Source organism: Ursus arctos, unplaced genomic scaffold, assembly GCF_023065955.2.
Source record: "Ursus arctos isolate Adak ecotype North America unplaced genomic scaffold, UrsArc2.0 scaffold_7, whole genome shotgun sequence".
Classification (NCBI taxonomy): domain Eukaryota; kingdom Metazoa; phylum Chordata; class Mammalia; order Carnivora; family Ursidae; genus Ursus; species Ursus arctos.
Window position 1 is genome coordinate 50089730 of NW_026623089.1, and position 22031 is coordinate 50111760.

At 38.4% G+C, this 22031-nt stretch overlaps 1 protein-coding gene across 7 annotated transcripts in view; it reads right to left on the reverse strand.

Annotated features, from left to right (window-relative positions):
- Positions 1–22031, reverse strand: part of KAT6B (lysine acetyltransferase 6B) — a 178267-nt gene that overhangs the window by 24890 nt on the left and 131346 nt on the right. For all 7 annotated transcript variants that reach the window (XM_044386202.3, XM_048219282.2, XM_026504507.4 and 4 more), the window contains 5 exons: positions 21298–21419; positions 19637–19752; positions 17686–17827; positions 14355–14516; positions 10925–11018 (listed from right to left, as the gene is read on the reverse strand). In XM_044386202.3, coding sequence (XP_044242137.2) covers positions 10925–11018; positions 14355–14516; positions 17686–17827; positions 19637–19752; positions 21298–21419 — 636 coding nt within the window. The remainder of the gene's footprint in view (positions 1–10924; positions 11019–14354; positions 14517–17685; positions 17828–19636; positions 19753–21297; positions 21420–22031) is intronic.

The following is a 22031-nucleotide window of genomic DNA, read 5'->3' on the forward strand; positions in this document are numbered from 1 at the left end:
TGACGTCGGCATTCCTCTATTCACTGACTTCCACAACAAACCCTTTTCTGGCTCACCTACTATGTGCATCCCGCTGTGCTCACGGCTTAGAGTTCAGCAGTGAGCCAGCCTGGCCCTCATGATAGTACTGTCAGGCTTCCATTTACTGCTGAAGATAGGTTTTCCTGTACTAATTACGTGAACACAATTTGCCCAGTAGTAGGGTTCCAAAATGACTCACTACAAATGCCGGTCAGTGCTAGAAATCCAAACAGACCAAAGGTCTCTAAAAACAATCCACCTGCATGCCAAACCTTGGAAAAATTCTGAGCTACATGAGGCAAAATGGTAGCTGTGGACCGTATGTGTCTTACTTACAATGTTTTCATTGAAGCAATGAATACAAACTATTCTATAAGACCTATTTATTTGCTCTGATTTATGACAAGCTTTGTTAAAAAAAAAAGATACATAAATAAATCGTTAGCTGCACTGCCTTGTGCCACTTATTTCTAGGCATTTGGTAACAGTCAACCTCTGAATGAATCACCGAGCTCAATTTTCAACCTTGACGTTATCTTCAACATATTAAAATATATTGCACTTCAGTCCAATGTCATAAAACAGTCATGACAAAGGCTTTTAGCACAACATATTGTAGTGAGAAAATAAGGAAAAGTAGCCATTTTCTTTATTATATTATAAACTAGAATCCTATTAAAATATATGTCACCATGATACTTATTCTTCTGTAAGTCAAAACACATCTTCTAAAACCCAGCAAAAATCTGAGGACACAGCCCCCAGTCCTATCTTTCCACACGTGTCATGGTGGAGGTGTGGGGAGGGTATATTAGAAAAGGCTATAAAGGACTTGAGCCCCATTTCAAAAGCATAACTGATTATTCTTTAATGACTGCCTTGGCTGTGCCCACCCAGGGAGGAGAGTTGCCAGGAATGCTCTGCAAAGAAAAAAAGCTTTCTCGACAGTTCCTTAACACCAAAGTTGGAATTTTCCTTCCAAAATAAATGCATAAGGAAATGAATTATCTGATAAAAGTCAGGAAAAGATAAGCTTCTCTTCAACCAACTGTGTGTAAATGTGAATTTTGTCACAGCTCTCATCTCTCAGCCCAAGGGTTATGGTAGATAATGGCAATCTTCTTTCTGATGCAGCTTAAATGATCTTAAGACAGAACAAAAACACCAGCCCTCAAAAGGAGGCAGGGCACACCCGACATCATGTGTAAGTAAGTAAACCACAGCTGACTATGTTCTAAGAAAATAAAATTCTTCTTCCTAAGAATCACGTGTGAGGAGAGAAAGTACATTAAGAGAGCTCTTCTCATAGTAATTCATTCAACATTTGGTCAGCAAACAATAAGGACCTACCAAGTGCCGGGCTCTTTCAGGAGGGAGACTGCCCCAGCGAACAAAGTCTCTACGCCCAGGAATCTTACTTTTGGTGAAGGAAATGGGCAATAAACAATAAATATACAAAAGACACATGCAACTTTCTAAATGACTTTACACTTGCTCAGTCTTTAGCTGTTTTAATAGTCAGTGCCACTGAAAAAAGAGAAAACTATTAACTACAAGCTGCATAAGGAAATACTTACAGGGAATCAGAGGGTTTCAGTCCTATAACATGTCCCCAAGAGACATTGTCACAGTCCCTCAAAACCTTTGATGCTCGGCTTGTGGGGCTCAGAAATGGGGGAAAGTGAAATATTGACACTGCAATCCACCGAACTGAGGCCCCAAGTGAGTGCTTCATGGCCTCTACCCCATCATGGAGGGGACAGAATTCACATATCTCGCTGGGGTAAAAGGATGAGGCTGCTCAGAGTGAGGTGACAGGCGCCAGAGTTCTGGCCACCATGGGGCTGAAGGTAGTGCTATTTGTGCCTCCCTGTAACCATTCTTGGGTCACCCACTGGGAAGGGTAGTGATGCCCAGAGACCCTTCCTAAAGAAGTGGGATGCCTCACCAGGACCTGTCAGGCCAGGACCCAGCTCCTGGGAAGAATGTGCTTACCCTAAAATTATACTCAACTTGCTGTCAGAGAGAAGTCAGTGACCCCTACACAGTCTCAGCAACTTGGACTTAACCACCAGTCAGGTAAAACATGTCTTACGAGAATACAACCAACTGGATTTCTAAATAAAAACTCCTACTCAACTGGAGAGAGGCCTGTCAGTATCAAGAATTTACTCCAAAAAAGCAATTTTCATGTAGGATGAAACAACTCTAAATCTCTGGTTAAAAGTCGTCTTAAGTTCTTAAGCTTTACTTAAATTGTGTTTTGCAAAGTTTGTAAGTGGCAGGCCTTTTAAAGTAGTCTGCTGAAAGCTGACTATTAAAACTCCAAGTTGCTAGCTGATGACGTCAACTACTATGACACGTATTCCTGAATTCAGGAATCATATATTACAACATTTAAGCCAGTAGCTAGATCTAAGATACGGGGGAAGAAGCTGTTTTCTTTGAGAGAGTGGATATGGTTACCCTCTGAACATCACACTCTTCTAGGTTGAGATGAGGTATGCGGCTTCTTTCTTTCTTTCTAATTCTGCTTCATGGACCTAGAAGAGCTCTGAGAAGTAGGAAGTGGAAACCAGACAGAAGATGCTTTCTTGTTCTAAGGAGTGCTTTTTCAGGAAACCCGCCAAGAGTTATAAGGCGGCTAAGAAAGACAAGCCTGGGACTCTCTAGGTACCTGAGAGATCCCTGTCATCAGAACCAGAAGGGGGAAAGAATGAAGGTGTAGAAGATTAACCCACCAATTCTCAGTGAGAAAGAAACAAGATAGTAAATTGTACCAAGAGGCATCTTTCCTCCAAAGTTTCTTTTATTCCTTATTTTTCTTAAATCCAGGTATGTGTGTGTATATGTGTGCCATTTTTAAGAAAACAGAAGTCAAAGGACATTGCTGACTACACTGACAACGTGACCAAGTCGTAACTTGCAGGCACAAAACTGGGTCATCTGCACCCATCTTCTAGCAGCACTTGCTAAACACAGACTCAGTTCTTACATGGTATACATTCCTCATGAAAGCCACAGAGAAACCCCTCAACAGAAATCACAGGAAAGGTCAGCAAAGGGGACTTTCTGAAATGAGTGCTTAATTCAGTCAATCACTCCTACTTCCTCTCAAGTTCTATTCCATGAGAACAGTCCTGAGACACTGCACAATATTTTAATACTGAATAAAGAAAGCCAAGAATTTAATCTGCTTACAAACTTTCATCATTAGTCTACAAATAGACATTAATTTTAAAAAATGCCTAAATGTACAGTTAATGGACCATTTACGTAACTGATAAACTTACTGCAAGACCAAAGGTGTAAGTTTGTAAACTTTTGCACCTACTGTCATCTACCCTTTATAAAAGCTTCCCCAAGGTTATGCCAAGGCTGAAACTAATAAGAAAGAGGATTCTTAAAATTCTCGTATGTTTGATTATTTAAAATTAGGAAAGAAACTGAATTTCATCAAATGCCTTTTCTGAATTTGCATTAAAAAACCCATCTAGTATCACTTTTTGTTTTTCCCATCACTGCTCCCTGGCCTTCTTTCTACCAGTGCTCTAGCCTCTGTAGTTTAAAAAACAAAAACCAGGTTCCTGTGCCCCAGCCCTTGATGGTTGAGCTTTCTGAATTCACTTTTTTAAATTCCACATACACCACGGTCCTCCAAAGTATACTTCTTAGACCTTATCTTAATCTTCTTCTCTGGGGCACTGGGCACTGAACACAGGCTGGGGAGTGATTCTGGACAAGCTTCTCAGTGGTAACTTAACCAACCTCCTGAGGTCTTTGCAAGGATGAAGCAAATTAACCTGTGTAATTCAGGTGACGGGGCCTGGCACACACTAAGTGCTCTAGAAAGGTCAGCTAAGATTACGACTATTGTTGTTGCAATGCTGACGTCTTTTGGCTTCCCTGACCTCTTTCTCCCCTGATCCTCTTCCTACTTCTGGACCCTTTTCAGTTGCCTTGATAACTTCCTCATCCTCGATTAGCCCTTAACATGTTGGAACTTCAAGCACTCCAGCCTCAGCCCTGTCTCCCTACACCTCCCCTGGCTTGTCCTCATCTATACTTATGGCGGCCACCACTACAGTCTGCCCACCACTCCCAGCAGCCCCGTTTAATGCACTCCCCTGCTGAGCTCCAAACTCCCAAGGAAAGCCGCGCGTGGATGTTCAAAATCACAGTGAAGGCAACACAACCAAAGCTGCACTCACTACCTTTCCAAGCTCAGTTCATTCAACCATTCGCCTAGGACCTACTGAGCAGCTCGAGGTGCCAGGGAGAATTCTACCTGCTGCAGAACAGGGAACTACCTGCTTCATTTCCACGTGTCCTCATTGCCACTCCCCTAGGTCAGGCCTTCGCGGAGTCTGAAATTAGTTTTCTTTCTATTTATAGCAAAAAGTATGAAGAAGAAAATTAAAATCGCCTATGATTCTAATTCGAGAGAGAATCTGGAAGTGTGTTGCTTTCCCTTCTTTGCATATACTTTTCATGTAATTGAGAACACATACATATACAATTTTGAAAGCCATGTATTCATCATAACCATCTTCCTATTTTATTAAAAATTCTTTAGAACATAATTCTTAACAGCTAATAATATTCCATTATATAGATGTACCGTAATTTTCTCAGGGGAATGGTTCTGTTTTTTCTGAATGTTGAGATGGTTTCAGTTTTTTGTTTCTACTATGAACAATGACACTGTGACAGACAACTGTACCATTGACTCTCTGAGTAAGAGAAGTGTGGGGGATTTAATTTTCTCTTGTTATCTTATCTGTTTTCTAATTTTCCACTACGAGTTGTTATACTGCTGCAATTGGGGGAGGGGGTGAAGGGAGAAGGGAAGTCCACTCTTTAAAAAACTAACACAGAACAAAACATGCTGTTACATCAAATATGAAATTAATGCACAGTGATTAAAGTATACTGATTTCCTTAGAATAAATTCCTTTCTGATGTTTTTGATATATACTGTCAAAGTTCTGGAAAATGCCTACCATTTTACACCTTCTCCAGTGTAAATGTAATAGCCCACCTATGTCAGCTTAGATTTGGCTGTATTTAAAAGTCTTTACTAATTTGGTAGGCAAAAAATTATAATCTTGCAGTTATTTGAATTTCCATTTTTAAATTACCAACAATTTTTTTTCACATTTTCATTAGCCATTTGTACTTGACAGACTTTGGAGCATTGTGGCCAAGAGTCCAAGTGCTTGGACTCAAACGAGAGCGGTGCCATGTATTGTTTGTATAGCTGTGCCTTGTTTCCTCACCCATAAAGCAAGATTAAAATGTCTCAACCCGTGTTGTGAGAGTTGAATGAGTCAGGACTCTTAGGAAAGTGGTTGGCACGCAGCAGGCACTCAGCAAATGTCAGCAATGTTGCTGCCACCAAGCAGTTTCCTTTTCTGTGCATTTCTCATTCATGTCCTCTGCTCATTTTTCTATTAAGGTTTATGCTTTAACACTATCAAACCTTTCCTTTTAAATATGTTTAAATACTACAGCTGTCAAAGCTTTGCCTGGCATGTTTGTTGCAAACATCTTTCCCATTATATTGACTTTTAAATATTAATACTTTTTACCGTACAGACATTTTACCTTTTTATACAGTCAAATCATCTGTATATTCTTCTGTGATTTCTTTCGTTGTGTTAACACTTAGTGTTAGGATGTCCTTGACCATTCAAAGACCTGATAATTGTAGAGCCTTTCTTCTACTTTTTACAAGTTTTTGTGTTTTCATTTTCTGTTAATCATCTAAACCTTTTTTTCTTAAAGAGAGTGAGCGAGCGAGCAGGCGGATGGGCAGAGGGAGGGAGAGAATCTTAAGCAGGCTCCACATCCAGCATGGAGTCTGACACACCAGCCCAAGATCATGACCTGAGCTGAAATCAAGAAATCAAGAGTCGGACACTTAAACGCCCAGGGGCCCCAATCATCTAAGTATTTCATCTACCTGGAGTTTCCTTTGTAGTTATTCAAACATCTAACATGTTTCCTCCCATGGTCATGATTCAGATTCTCTCAGTCTGGAATGTTTTCATTCAACTTCTTATGGGCTCTCAATGTATACTTTACAAACATACTATCTAGCAACTTTTGACTTAGTGAACTTGACCACCCAGAAAGAACTATGTCTTCTTCAGTTCTGTCACTGCTGTTTGGCAGAGTGCCAACGAGGGTGCCCCCAATCAACAAAGGTTGCATGAAGAGGTAAAAAAAGAAACAGTCACACTTTGCTATCTCCCTCTGCTATCCAATTTAAAATCAGATAAATGCATTTACAACAAACACACCAGTAAGTTAACGATGATGCCACCTTCTTTCACAACTATCTGGCACAATTTTCTGCAACCTACTGCTCAATCAGTTTGCTTTCCTTAGGTCAGCTGAGAAGGATGGGTTTTGCATCCTGCTCCCCAGGTGGGTTTCTGGCTCTGCAGGCTCGAGTAAAAGACAATTCATTATCAGCTTATCTACTGCCCAGCCAAGCAGAGTCCTGAACAACTAAAGCATATATAATAAACCAAACCTGCTACATAAGTATGTATCAGTCAAAATATGCCCAAGGCTACTCACTACAGCACTTTTAAAACTGTGAAATATTGGGAAACATGCTATGTGCCCATACCTAAGAGAGCGGGTGGATAAACTGTACATCCACACACTGGAGTACAATGCAGTTCCAGAAGACAATAAGATCGTTAAGTAGTAGTATGGAGTGATTTCCAGGATATATCGTTAAGTGGAAAAAAGCAAAATATAAAAGACTATCTATAGTATGCTTCCTTTTGTGTAAGAAAGGAGGAGAAATTAGAAAATACACAACTTCTCATTTGTACAAAAAGGAACCTGGGAAGGATAAATGAAAACCCAACGAGGTCAGTGACCTGCAGGAAAGGACTGGGGATGGGTAGAGGGGATGGGGGAGGGGAATGACACTTCTCTGAGGGTACCCTTTAATATAGTTTCAACTTTGAAAATCATGTTTTATGTTTCAAAAACAAAAAACAAGGATATAGGAAAAACTAAATGGGTAACAAACAGAAACAAAAAAGCCTAACTGTATTTCAAATGAATGATATAACCACACTGAGGGGAGAAAAAATTAAAAAGAACTAAGCCAAGTAACACTCGAACACAATATTTTGACTAAATACACTTGCGATAAAGTTAAAAACAAATATATACAAATATTGACCTCTACTTAGGAAGTCTGATTTCTAGGTGGTGGTGTGAGTATTTCTGAAACTACTTAATGTGTAACCTAGGGCTGAGCATGTCAGGAAATATATTGTGGATAACAGAAGTCAGATTTCTCACTGTCAGAGAAAAGAGTTACAAATATGGAAATGTGGAAAGACAGAATAAAACCCTGTGGTGTTGCTGATCTGGAATGCAAGGTTCCAGTATGAATTCAGGACTGGGGTGTGGGGTGTGGTGTCTGTAGACAGAGAGGAGGACGACTTAATATCCTGACTGAAGAAGAGAAGGAATCTCAGATTCCAGGAGAGAAGGGATGGGGTATCAACTTCAACCTTGACAGTCACTCCTTCCACTACCCATTTAAGTTCTGAGCAGAGAGTCATAAAACCCATGAGGTGGTTTATGAACGTGCTGGGAGTTGGTACCGTTTAGTCACTTTGGCCAAGCTCCACAAATGACCCCTTGGGGAGCTCTGCTCCGACAAACCCCAGACAGGCTGTTTCAGGAAGAGTAAGACAACAACTTATTCCAAGGGCAGCATTTGGTCCCATGGATGACCATTCCCCCTCTGGATGGTCCTGGAGAACAGTGCTCAAAGTTTTGGGATTTGCAGTTCTTTATATACACACACTTCACACTGTATGGCACCCCTGTCTCTAATCCAGTGTGCAAGTGGAAGGCTGGGCAGCTACAGCTTTCTTCCTACTGCTCCTGTCTCAGCTTCCTAAACTGGCAGTTACTATAGACAGAATGTCTTCCTGCCTTACAACTTTATTTGAATTACTGAAAACACATCTTTTGACCAAAAGACCCTCAGGCTCATGTACAAAACAGAAATAAAATAAATCAAACCATTAAAAGGTCCCTTAAAAAAAAAAAAAAAAAGCACAGTTTAGAAAACCAGTAACCTTGGTTATCTGATTTGCCCTGAGTTCTGAATTATAAGGTTAACAAGGATTATGAGAGGTCATGAGGTTTATCTTCTTACTTTGCAAGATCGGATCCAAATCATTCTAGAAAGATATTTATCTACTATTATTTTAAGTAACTCCAAAGGAGAAGATGTTATCAATTTTTTCAGCAGCCTACTCTATCTTCTTTAAAACCTTTGTGGCCAAGGAATTTTTTTTCGGTTTTAAATTGAATTTCTATTGGGTTTACACCAGTTCCCATTTTCATTGAGTATTATAAAATTCTTCCCCCGGTTTCCTCTTCTCTGAAGGAGTAACACCAAGCCCTTTTCAACTTTATTCAAATCATTCACCACATTCCTTAACCCCACCCCAGCGTAGGGGCAATGTCAAGTGTACAGGAAAGAGAAAATCTAAAAATTATACCCTCAGCGCTGTACTACCCAGGCACACCCTAATGGATGGCATTCATCACGATGGCCCTGAGCAATCCAGCAACGTTCCAATGGGCTCCAGAGTTCTGGTTTAAAAATACAGGGTAGACTCAAATACAGTTTTCACTAAAACGGTTAACATAAAGATTCAGCATTTGAAGGGAACGTCTTTGTTGCTGGGTTGATCTCTTATGTAGGAGGCCTTAATATCAGATCATGCTGTACAAATAAGATGCTACTGTATTTAGAGACTTGCGTTTTTATCTGTTAAGTACTAGTCCCTTTAAAAATTTTAGATAGAAAATCATTGTGGGCAGTACCGTGTATCACTTTGGAGATTCCATTCAAATCAAGAAAAATACATTAAATGCAGATCACTGATCCTACTGACCTACTGAAAACAAGAAGGTATCCAAGGAATTCAGTCAGTTGGAAGTATGACACATCAGTTATCAGCACTAAAGCAGGCGCTAAGTCTAGGTGCTACGCTACAGAGATACGGAGCCAAGAAGGGAACGAAATCAATCTCCAGGAGGGGGGATCAAGGAGGGGAGATCAAACAGGAGAGATTCTTGAGCTGGTTCTTAACAAGGGGCAGGATTCTGAACAGGAGGAGGATGGGGAAGGAGGAACTGGTCACTTCAGGAGAGGGACTGCATAGACAAGAATGGAAATATGGAAACATGCTCAGAAAATGTGAGGAAAAAGAGATTAGCAGATGAACAATCAGCTGGAAGTAGGTGTGAGGAGACCTTCAATACTGAGCTCAGGAGTTTGCCGTATTCTGTAGGCACGAAGATGCTAAAAGTATCAAAAGGTTAAGGCTTGGGGGCGCCTGGGTGGCACAGCGGTTAGGCGCCTGCCTTCGGCTCAGGGCGTGATCCCAGCGTTACGGGATCGAGCCCCACATCAGGCTCCTCCGCTATGAGCCTGCTTCTTCCTCTCCCGCTCCCCCTGCTTGTGTTCCCTCTCTCGCTGGCTGTCTCTATCTCTGTCAAATAAATAAATAAAATCTTTAAAAAAAAAAAAAAAAAAAAAAAAAAAAAAGGTTAAGGCTTGGACCGTTGCTATGCACATCGGAAACCATAATGTTTATGAACAACTTCTATATGGTGGCCACACACACAAAAAAGGGATTTGCCCATAGAACCGATTACACCTAGAACTCTGTAAAATAAAAATGGTGACTTCCTGGTAAAATGGCCCTCCATGGGAGAACTAGATCAGGAAATGAAGGATAAGACTAAGATAATAAATTAATAACTGGAAATGTTAACTGAAAATATAAAAGTCACTAGATAATACTTCAAAAAAAAGAACAATATCCTCAATGTCAATAAATTGCTTAAATCTGCCCAAAACTGCTATACGGTCATTTTTTTACCCCAACTTTAATATTTCAATATCTAGTAATACAGATTTGGACTCAACGTATTTATTCATTATTTTCCTTGAGCACATTTATATTGTGGTTTTTGCATTTGATGTACCTTATGAAGATTATGCAATCTCCTAAATTTTCCTTCTTTCAGTTTAAAATCAGACAAACTACAATCTAGTAATGAAGAAGCACACAGTTCCCAGAAATTACTATTATCATGGATACTTGGCTTTTGTGTTATCTGGGTATTTTGAAATGAATTCTTCCAATGTAGCCTTAGCACTCCATTTACACACAAGGAGGAAAAAACCTACCCATATTTTTTACATTAGTGTGCATACTTTTTTGTATTAGTCCAATTTTAATTGAAGAGACTCTGAAGATACAAATGTATATAAAAAATATTTCTTGGGCAACCTTCTAGATAAAACACTGTAATAATTTCCGTAACAGAAAAAGGGAAATTAACAAAATAAGACATTTTGTTATTTCTACTAGAAAAGACTCAAAAGGATAAGCCACCAAAAGAATTGTTTTCTAGGTAGAAACATCCCTTTCTTGCTCTGTACTGATAAGATTATAGGTAAAATTTTAGAAAGCTGAAAATCCTTTTAAATAATACTTCCGTTAGCTCTAATCACAAATAACTGCCTCTTCTGGTGCTAATGAGCATGAGCGCCATGGAATGGAATGTAATTCTGCCGGTTCATTCAGGGTAATGGCTTTGTGAGCTAGTGACACTGCCGAGAAATCTAGTCTCAATTTCCTAGAGCACAGTAAGTGAGCAGCAGTAAATTTTTCACTTGAGGAAGATTTTCTAACCTATGTAAATATAAAAAGTAAGCCTATTATCTACTGATAAAAACAACAAAGTACGTTAAATAAAGTTTTATGTGTTACTCGTTTCCTTTAACAGCCATCAGCTCCCTGGGTCATGAAAGTAAGTAAAGCACTTCACTTACTGAAATCAATGAGAAACCGTCCAAATCCTTGCCTTTGGTGCTGGGGCATGATCATTATGCAGGAGACATTATACTTCTGCTGGCAAAGCTTTTCCTGAGGGAAGGAGAAACAGATCAAGTATGTCAGAGCTCTGCTGAAGTGGGCAATTCCCTGCACCTGCCACCATCCTTGCACGACAGTCCACTAAGGTGAGCCAATGTGTTAGGTCGGGATCAAGCAGATTAATCCCATTGTGTTGATCAATCAAACTACCTGCTAACAACAAACCATCAACTCCAGGCATGCTTCTCAATTACACCTTTATGCCTGAAAGTTGGGAGAATAAAATACGAATAAAGAATCCAAGTAATGACGAGCCAAATGAAACAGAACACAGACAGTATGCAAGAAATTATTTCCTTGCTCAAACAACTTGGGAGATGGAGGAAAAAACCCAAATATCCAGAGAGCCACACAGCGGGCTAAGGTAGGACTGTGCTGGCTACCTTGCTAAACAGCTTAGACTCTGCAACAGCAATCTGTCTTCTGCCTTTGACCAAATGCCCCAGGGAAACGAAAACGGTGCACGTGTAGGCAGATCTGCGCAGATACATTTCTCTTATGGATAAAAAGTCAAAGTAAAAAGCTAGAGAAGTAATTAATCTCATTTCAAACCGGGAAAACAAATCAAAACAAAAAAGACCAGGGCAATAGAAACCTCAAAGCCTCCACACAAAAGTGAGGCCAAAATATTACCAACAGTATGAAACCAGGAGGGGAAGACTGGGAAGAATATGGTGGGAAACCATCCTTAGAGTTAGGAAAAATTTGCAATTTTCATGGGATGTGGCATCAGAGCAGCAATATTTTATTCAGAGTACACAGAAGCAGCCAAAGCCTACACAGAGAAGATCTGGAAAAGGCTTTTGAGGTTGTGAATGCTCTGGCCAAATATAAACCACAAATAAGACTGACCACAAATGGTACTAACCACATGAAAGAATTACTTCAGAACACCCAGATCTTTAATGAACCTATTTGAAAGATCATAGGAAATTGTTGTGGAAAAAACCCTACAGGGCAGAATTAGAGATTTCTTTGTGAAAAAGATGTGCTCCCAACATTTCACATTTATAGCTGTCCTTGGAGTCTCTAAGAAATGAGAAGGAAGAAATAATGTGTGTCAGTTTCCCTAAGAAACTGGATTGTCCATCACTGGATGTGCACATCAGAGGGAAATGTTCAAATAATTAGTCTTCTCTGCAAAGTTAGACAAATGGTTCACTCTATCTAAAGAGAGATGTACTCTGCGTTGAAAGGAGTCATCCTTTATGCCATTCTTTTTTTTTTGGTCCCAAGCCATTCCTACCTTTTGATTTTGTAAGCCACCCCAACCCTCCCCTCCACCCCACTTCCACCTTTAACACATGTTACTACAGCTTAATTCTAATCTATGGATAAAGTAACTGTTCCTGCTTTCCCTCCTGTGTAGTCTTCTATTATCTGCCTGCAAAGTCATATGCATGTAATGACTTACAATGAAATTTTCTAGGTCATCTTGGCCATTCTCTAGCTATAAACTCTAGTATGGCTGGTTTAAGTATAACCCCAAAGGGCCACAGTCCTTCACACTCCAATTGACACATTAGAATATGGTTTAATTTGCATGTATCTAGACTTCTAAAATGGTTTTTTTAAGATTAATTTTTGTTTTACTACACTGCCCAAAAATGAGTTTTCCGGGTAGGAAATGACAGTAGCTGCTGCCATGCTATAAAAGAAAACTGTGGCAAAATGAGAAAAGTTTTGCTTGTTTTAAGTAAAATGCTGGGTTCCCCGGAAGAAGATAGGCAGACACCAAAACTATAAGAGTCCCCATCAACTGTAGACCCAGAGGCCAATTTGAGACAAGGACCATAGGCACCATTAAGCATCTACATTTAAACAGACTAGAAACATCATTCTTTTTTTTTTTTTTTTTTTTTTTTTTTTTTAAGTAGACTCCACGCACAGCATGGAGCCCAACGTGGGGTTGTGGGCTGACTGAGCCATCCAGACACCTCAAGAAATGCCATTTTCTAACAGGAAGGACAATCATGACCACTATTCCTTTTTTTTTTTTTTTTGAAGAAATTTCTACCCAACGTGGGGCTCAAACTTACAACCCTGAGACCAAGAGTTGCATGCTCTACCGACTAAGACAGCCAGGCGCCCCATGACAACCACTCTTTTTAACTCATTGGAGAAAAAGATCTTTATAAACCTAAACAAAAGGTAAGATGTTTACATTATATAAATAGATTTCCTATTTATTGTTTTTTTTGTGTGTGTGTTAATTCTCTGTCATCTTTTTAACCTGTTATGTGCAAATTAACTTTTGTCTTTTTTGTTTTGGAGCCTTACCAAATATGTGTACTAAAATACTGATGCTGTTTCCCATGAATGCTATCACTTATTTATATTTTTGTTTAGGACCTTTGGGTTGATTCTAAACTTTAGAAAAACTGCAGTTTGCAATGGACCTTCACATATACTCTATCTTTTGATATTCCATGAAAACGACACTTCCATAAGGCATTCCATTTACATTATTATGCAAGAGTAGATTCACTAAAATTCATTGATCACCTAACACACAAAACTGTATCATAAAATAAATAAAATATAGGGTTCAGCTCATTTACTGTGTGCATGGAAGTCTTATAATTACCATCCTGGCACATTAAACTATCTCCTAGGTGTGTAAGAAAAGTTAAGCTCATTACCTGGTAAATATCTCCAAACTCAGTTTTTCCTTATTGCATATGAGTTATTATCAGAAGCCTTTGAACAGAGGAATGTGAGTATAAAAGACAAACTATAACCACTCAGTATGTCACGGGCTTCCCTATTAACAGCTGGAGATACTCAGGCTTTCTAAAGGTGAGGCTGCTTTAGATCTTAAAACAATAGCATAGAGAGTAAGAGACAAAAGAGTAAACCTAGTCATTATATCACCTTGACTGTCCAAATGCCAACCTTCCAACTCACTGAGATACTGATGACCACAGAGGGAATACACTGAGGAGAAATGAGAACCATCTCTTAAATGCTACACTACACTGAAACCTTCATGTTGATACCACTGAGAGGGGGCAAGGGAAATAAGCTTAACATTTAAAAAAATCAAAGATGCTAGGTGGCCCAAGGCAGCAATTATAATGTTACATGGTTGCTGACAGTTAAGACAGCAAACACTGCTGAGGTCCTTTACACACTTTCTAGGCATGATGTTTACTGTTTTTTTAAATTAGCTCTGAACAAGAACCTGAGCTTTCAGAAATATGTATCACTTATTCAAATTATAGTCATTAAAAAAAAAACAACAAAAACCAACACTCTCCAAAGAATTGGGCTCTACCAAAAACATTTTGAATAAGAAAATGAAGGTCATACTGGCTCTTGTTTTACCTTAGAGAAGTATCCAACCAGATGACAGCCCTTTTCATCATTTTTTGTAAGGACATAAAAAAGGAATGGCTCGACATCATAATACAACGTTTTGTGGTCCAGGAAGAGCTTGGCTAACAAGCAAAGGTTTTGGCAATAAATTTTGCTCATATTCCCATCAACCTAGCAAAGAGAAACAGACATTATTTAACATAAAAATGCCACTCAATATAAAATTATTTTTATATGGTATTTTTGGAACGTATATAATTTTATTTCCAAGTCCCAAACTGAGAGATTGAACTACTCCATTTAACAAGTATAAAGTCAACCAGAAAACAGTTGTCACCTGGCAAATAAGAATTCCACTTTTTCTCTTAAATTAGGGTAAATTTAAGTTCGCTTAAATCTCTTTAAGCTACCTGAAGAAAGCCGAAACCACTAATGAAAGAGTCATTCTTGTTTGCAATTTACTACAAGTAAAACAATCAGGCATGTCCTCCCTGTTTGAACCAAGTAAATCTGAATTGAAGAAATGTAAACACATCAAAATACCGCTCAAGGAAGTTAAACTTTATGTTGTTTTCAAAAGGACTTCATATGAAAATAAAATAAATGCACAGTATTATTCTGATTCCTCAGAAGTGTAGATTAGCAAAAGAGGATTCCATTTTGGTTTTATCCCAAGCATCATTTGCAATATAATTGGAAGAGATAAAATTTCTATGTTGGGAATACTTACAGAGAAAGTGAGATGAATTTCAACCTACAATAAGTACCATGATTACAGTCTACTTCTCTTCAAAATAAAAGAATCAAGCTGTGATACTGATGGTTATAGACAGGAGGCTAGGCACAGATGCCAATTTCTTTGATCAAATGTAGTTACTTGTTGAAAACCAAAAGCACAGCAGATTCAAGAATTTCCCTAGCACTATTCTTAAGGGAAATGGGTATTTGCTAACCAGAGCTCTGTAACAATGAACTTGACCGTTCTCCAGTCTCCTGTGGACCATACAGGTTCTCATATTGCACAAATTATTTTTAGACTTCATATAACTATTTCCCTTGGATGAAACCTAGGTCCCACGCATAGCAACATAATCAAATATGGGCAATGGACACAGAGGATACAATTCTCTCTTTAATTAAAGGAAGTTTTTATGTATTTGAGAGTACGGTCCTTTCGGAAATGATAGTTCATTACAAAAAGGAAAGACAGAGATGTAGGTGTTGACAAACCAGAAAAAAAGAGGATGCTGCTGAAGCAAATTCTTATCAGCTGTGTAAGGTCTAATATGCACGCTTTCAAGAGGGATAAAGACAGGAAAGTATTAATTTATGATTACTCTTCGTTTACTATAAAGGTTACTTAGGAGACTGCTGAGAGAAAAGTTTCCTATATGCTATTCTCTAAATATTAACTCAGACTCTAGAATAGGGACTTTGGCACAGAAAATCCAATTCTTTCAAATATTTTTATGCATGCATTTTACTAATTTGTTTTCATTTTTCCCCTCTGATCTTGGTGATTGTTCAAAAGCACCTGCCCTGAAATAGCAGATCATTGTTGTCAGACTTCCAAAATTGACTCTCTTATCCCTGAGAGGACTCTGCCAGGATTTATGAGAGCTTAAACCCCACAAGCAGGTTCATGACGATTTAGTTCACCATTACTTAAAGGCAACAATGTGTTTTGTCCTTTGGGAAACAGAGACAGTGATTTTCATTTCATTTCGGTTTTAAGAAAGGATCCCAGGCATGAAGGAAGGAGCCAACAGGAAAGTTGAACTTGTGACATTACTTAAGCCTCCAATGAGAATAGCTCTGTTGTCTCACCTGGTTGGGGCTGACTGAGTGACATCCCAAGATGAACTTAATGACTTGCATTCACTTTCCCTCTAGCCCAGGGGGCCTCAAGGGGAGTAAGTTTGCCTCCTAAGCGACACTATGCCTGGAAAAAATTGTGCTTGTTACAGCTGGAAGCAATGTGGTACTACTAGCAGTTAGTGGGTAGAGGCCAGGGATGCCACCGAACACTCTACAATGCACAGGATGCTCCCTACGCTAAAGAACTATCTAGCCTGAGAAGTGAATAGTGCCCAGGCTCAGAAACCCTGCCCCTATCCTCTGGTAAGTACTAATAAATCATTAAATCTTCCTAGCAACAATACCCTTCTTCCTTCAAGCTTACCAAAAGAGCCTGATATAACCAGGAAGAGGGTCTTTAAAAAAATCCTAACACGCAGCTGGAGTTACTGTGCTCTCTGATTGGCCTTCAGAAAAAGCAGCGGGCCCTGGCTTGTCTGCAAGAGGTAGCCTAGTCAATGAGAGAAGCCTATGTGTGACCGTCCCCTATTCTAAATATAATGCAAGACATTACACACCAAAACTAAGGTGAAATTTGGGCAGAATAATAAATTTCAGTCTGACCAACTCAAAAATAGAGAAATCTAAAGTAAAACTGTATTTCAGAGAAAAAAAACACATGTCTGCTGCGCAGGGAAGGCTTGTTCTGAACACCCATGCATGAAAACAATGCACCGAGATGGGTAACAGAGAAGGGAATTAGGCAGGGCAATGGAAGTGCTCAACTGGAGGAACGAGAACAAAGTAGAGAATGAAGAATCCCTGAGAACAGGCAAGAACACAAAAGAAAGGCATGGTCTCTTCAAGGTACAAGTGACACAGCTAAACTGACAATAGAACATGATTAAACAATGAAACGATATGCAGGCAAAGACCTTTTGCTATTAAATCAGTTCTGAAAACACAAAATGTCTTTAAGAACCCACAATGACAGACACATGGCCACAAGGGGTTCCTGTGAACAGCAGAGTTCTCCAGGGGTGGCCATCAACCCAGATGAGGGGGGCAGTCCCAACATCTGCTAGGGTCTCACCAAAAGGATTATCCACCCTGCCAAGAAATGGATGGAAACACAGGTGGTTGTGTATTGAGGAGATATGTACAGCTGCTCAATTCCCTGGAAGAGTGAGCACCTGCCAGACATTGGCTGGAGCTGCTGAACAAAGCGAATTTCTCTTGCCAAAGAAAGTAGAATTTACAAAGAGTTGAGAAGATCATAAATTCACTGGTGAATATATCTGGTGCAGACAGGGATTTGGGGGAAGACAAAAAAGTTAATGTGATGAAGTAGGAATTCATCATCAATCTAAATGGTTGCTCAATATAGTTAAACATTCCAAAACATGGAGATATTTTAAAGAGCAGTCTAAATTTGAAGCCAAAATCGAATACACTGTGCACCTTCTAGAAACAAATGAGAATGTAATCAACAATTGGAAGTAGTAGGTCTCAAAAGCTGAATTTTTTATTTACACATGCTTACCTCAAATACTGAAAGGTCTTTCCTTCGGTAAATTTCATTTGCTGGAGGATGAAACCATCCACATTTCTTTGAGTGTCTTAACAAAATATTTTTACTTTTCATATATTTAAGACAGAATTCACACAGGTAAAGCTTTGGTAATCTGTTAAAATTTTAAAATCAAAGAATCTATCAGATTGATTATACTGTTCAGGAAAAAAATATTAAATATTGTTCGATTTTCTCCAAGTCATAATAAGGCTGTACAACAGTATTTGAAAGAAGTGGTTTCAAAAAAAGAAAAAGAAAATAGAAAGCCAATAGTAAAGAGAATGTACAAAGCTTACGTTATTTTTCAGTATAATAATATTTGCTGCCATTATTTTGTGAACAAATCATTTGTTTCCTTAGAAACACTGTACAGACAAAAAGGTTTTCAGACCTAGAACCACTACTTGAAAAATCAACAATAAGGATGGCCTGCTGTCAGGTAAACATGAATATTTTTCAAATTTCAGATTTAATGTCATAGTGTCAATAGTATGTATGGTCAGTGGTGTAACTAGTCATCTTTTACTCTGAGGGAAGTACATTCATTATTTTAAAAAATGATCTGTGTACTTATAAGGCAGAGAAGTCCTAGAATTTAATTAACATTTCTATTGATGGATGAGGTAACTTTAAAGTCTTATCACAATTACATATACATCTAAAGCAGTAAATGTAGAAAAATCCAAACATCTTATTTCTACAAATTTCACTGACTCTGAGTAACATTATACAAACAGGTTTCTCTTCCATGATGACTTTTTCTTCACTTTTAAAATTATAACATTTTTAATGTGTGCCCGATCACACTTAAACATATAGTTAGTATCGTTAAGAAAATGTTTAGAAGCACTTTACAGGTCTTTGGGGTATAAGAATGGGTAGAACGGTTTTGGGGAAAATTAGCTACAGACTCAGAGAATAGTAATTTAAAAATCTTGGAGTTATATACAAATTGTACTCAAAGCTCTCAGAACACATGACTTGTGATTACCCATACCAATTGAAGCTCATAGGTGTTTTTAAAAGTTGTTCAAGAACACACAGCAGAGTCATATAAGCTAGAAAGAGAAACCGAGACTCCTGACTCTTACTCTGCCACTTAACTTCTAAAACACCCTCCCCATTTTCTCCAGTAGATGATGGGCCAGACACCCATGTGGTGGAGAAAAGGACAATTATCTACTGTAGAAGAAAAGCAAGTTTGTGATTACCAGAAACTTCGCAGGCTTAAAGCATTTGAGAAGATACTAATCAAGTATATCCTGGTGTACCTGAAGGAAGAGATCTGGTCACAGGATAGCCACTTCTAGATACCTCAGTTCAAGACAATTTCACAGCTAATCTTAGTTCAAGACAAAAAGAACTCTAGATCATTATTTTCTCTTCATTTTTAACAAGTTAGTCACAAATGGCTCTAAAAGTAAAGATTTGGTGAAAGGTCTCTTAAGGCTACCCACTCCCACCTACTTTCTTTCATTTTTCCTTCTGCTACTTTTCTGTAAAAAACTTGAAAACAAAATGTCAGATATCAGAGATAAAACGAACAGGGCTAATTAGGAAAATAAACAGGGCAATGAGAAGAAACCACCAATTACTTTACAATGGTCAGTGTTTTTTCTCCTTATTTGGTTTCATCCACAAACAACATTTGTCCAATTAACCAGAGAGAGAAAGCATGATCTTAGAAGCTCAAAGGCAAAATTTACAATGCCTGTGTAAGTAAGGAGTGGAAGGAGTCTATGCAGAATAGTAAATACTACTATAAAAAGACACTGACAAAAGTAATAGTTTGGGAAGCGCTTAGACTTGACTATTGAAATTTATGTCCTATAAATCATCTAATTCCTGCTTCAGAACTGAGAAATCCCCTTCCTCACATATATGACATTCAAGTTATATGCCTTCTGGGCTGTTCCATTACCTTGCATATTCCTGTGGGTAAGGCGAGGAGTACCAGGTTTGGATTTCGTATTTCCCGAATTCTATTACAGAAGGGTACCGGCCACAGTCTTCCACTCCACTTTCACACTCTATTTTCTGTCAGAGAAAAGAAAAGGAAGGAAATAAAATGTGTGTATTAGAAGAGAAATTCTTCACTTACCTTTTGGTTCTTTCACCAGTGGATATGAAAACCTATCAAGAACAGACACTAATCTTCATGGGGAATTTTCATGTTGTTGAAAACACATTAGAGGATCTTGGTAAAATAATCAACTTTGTGTAAGATTCATATATGAACAAACTAATACCCTAAGAAACAGTATCACCAAGACAGAAAATGAGTACACGGTAAATACATACAAATGTCTACTGAACTGAATGAATTTAATGACCTGGTGCAATGCATTAAAACTGAGTAAATGAGAAGATGATCTAGCCGTTAGACACTCTCACAGTCCCCTGTTCCTCCATGAAGTTAACAGCGATCCCAACTGTAATTATATCATCAACTGTGAAAGGCTGCAGTTTAATAACCATCTCCTCTTTCTCCCCTTACTCGCAAGCAGTACACTCCATGTGGTTAAGAAGTTTGCCTGCCTGATACAGAGAAGAAATGTTCTTGAGTGAAATGCCTGTGTTACTGTACTGGAAAGAAAGGGCTTAAAATTTAACAGCATTTTTCAGATAATGGCCTACTGTTCATCAAGTCTGTCTATGAATGCCAGAAGTACGCTGAAAATGTGATAATATTTAAGGACTTCAAATCTCAGAAACTGGGAGAATTTCTGACATTTATTTTAGCCAAAGGAAAACAATACACAGCATACTGATGGGGAAGAATGAGGAATGGAAATATCCAATGGCTCCTTAAATTAGAAACTGTCAGAAGTATTTAGCCCAAGTGGCTGCTACTAAAAATAAAGCTTGAGAGCCTACAGATAGCTCCCTCCCCACACCACAAAAAGTGAGATTAGGTAGGAAGTCTCTCTGAATAGTTTGCCATAGAAACTGAACGTGCTGTACTGACGTAACACATTCATGCTCCATAATAAATCTGACCTCGAAAAGCCCAAAGCCTTGCCTGTCACCTGTTTTGGTGACAATAAACTACCTGGAGTTACTATTTTAAGTGGAATCATTTAAACAAATTACTGGACAATGAAAATAAAAGTGATTATAACTGATTGTGCAACACAATATTGTCTTAACGCCAAAGTGTTAAAATTACGAGACATTTTTCATATGGCTGGCCATCTGTGTTGGAAGAACCATTGGTAAATTTAAAAGTGATGTTCTTTTTAACCATTTAAAACTGCTGTTTTCTACAGTTCCACAAAAATCGTAAGAAATCTAGTCCTTCATACCTAGAAGCATTTTTCCAAATCTGCTTCAACTATTGCTACTCTGGTCTATTTTTTGAGACCAGCTGAGCCCTTATCAACTTTTGAGAGTGGAGACAATTTTATAAAGACACTCTGCTTTTGAAGCTAGAGTCAACACGAACAATCATGTAACAGTTAAAGGACCACAAAGGATTCTGAGGGGGATTCGCAATAAAAGCAAAGCAGTAATTTTGTAATAGTCACATACAGAAAAATCACATCTTATCCTTGTTACTATAATGTGGTATCCTGGCCTTACCTCCCAAGAAAGTTCCTGGGCCTGCTTAAAAACATCCAAATCCTCTTCAGTAACGGTATCCTTGTTTCCAATCACATTTATATCTGTACTTTCTTGTTTGATGCTTATTTTGATTTCAGTATCTGTTATTTAAAACCAGCAGAAAGTGCATTCACTGACTTGAATCATGAGTAACCACCATATATTACCAAAATGGCACCAAATTAGCATAGTGGGCAAATAGGGATATTTTTCTAAGCTTTATAAGCTTTTATATCTAAGCACTGCTCCAAGATCCAGCAGTACCCTTTCCCTGCTGTACCCAAATTTTTATTTGAATTACCACTATCATCTTTTTATAGTTTCAACAAATAAATGAGGGAAAGTAAGAGCAATACAAAGCAAAATCATATTTTTCAACCGAGATTAGAAGTTATATCAATGTTTAGTTATAGAATTCCCATTATCCCTTTTGAGATTAAAAAAAACAAACAAACTACCGCTTTGTCGAAATGACACATTTTTGTTTTTTGGTTTTTTTTTTTTTTTTTTTTTTTTTTTTTGGTTTTATAAAGGGTAGCAAATGTAATGGGCCAATTTGTTAAATGAAATCATGAAATCCGTTTTCTCCCTACGGTGAATATACACACAGACACACTCACACCCAAAAGCACACTTCACAGAATCACAGATCAGGCTTTGTGGAGAAGGAAGCAGGATGAACTTGGTCATGAGAAAGCAATGGAGCAGAGGGA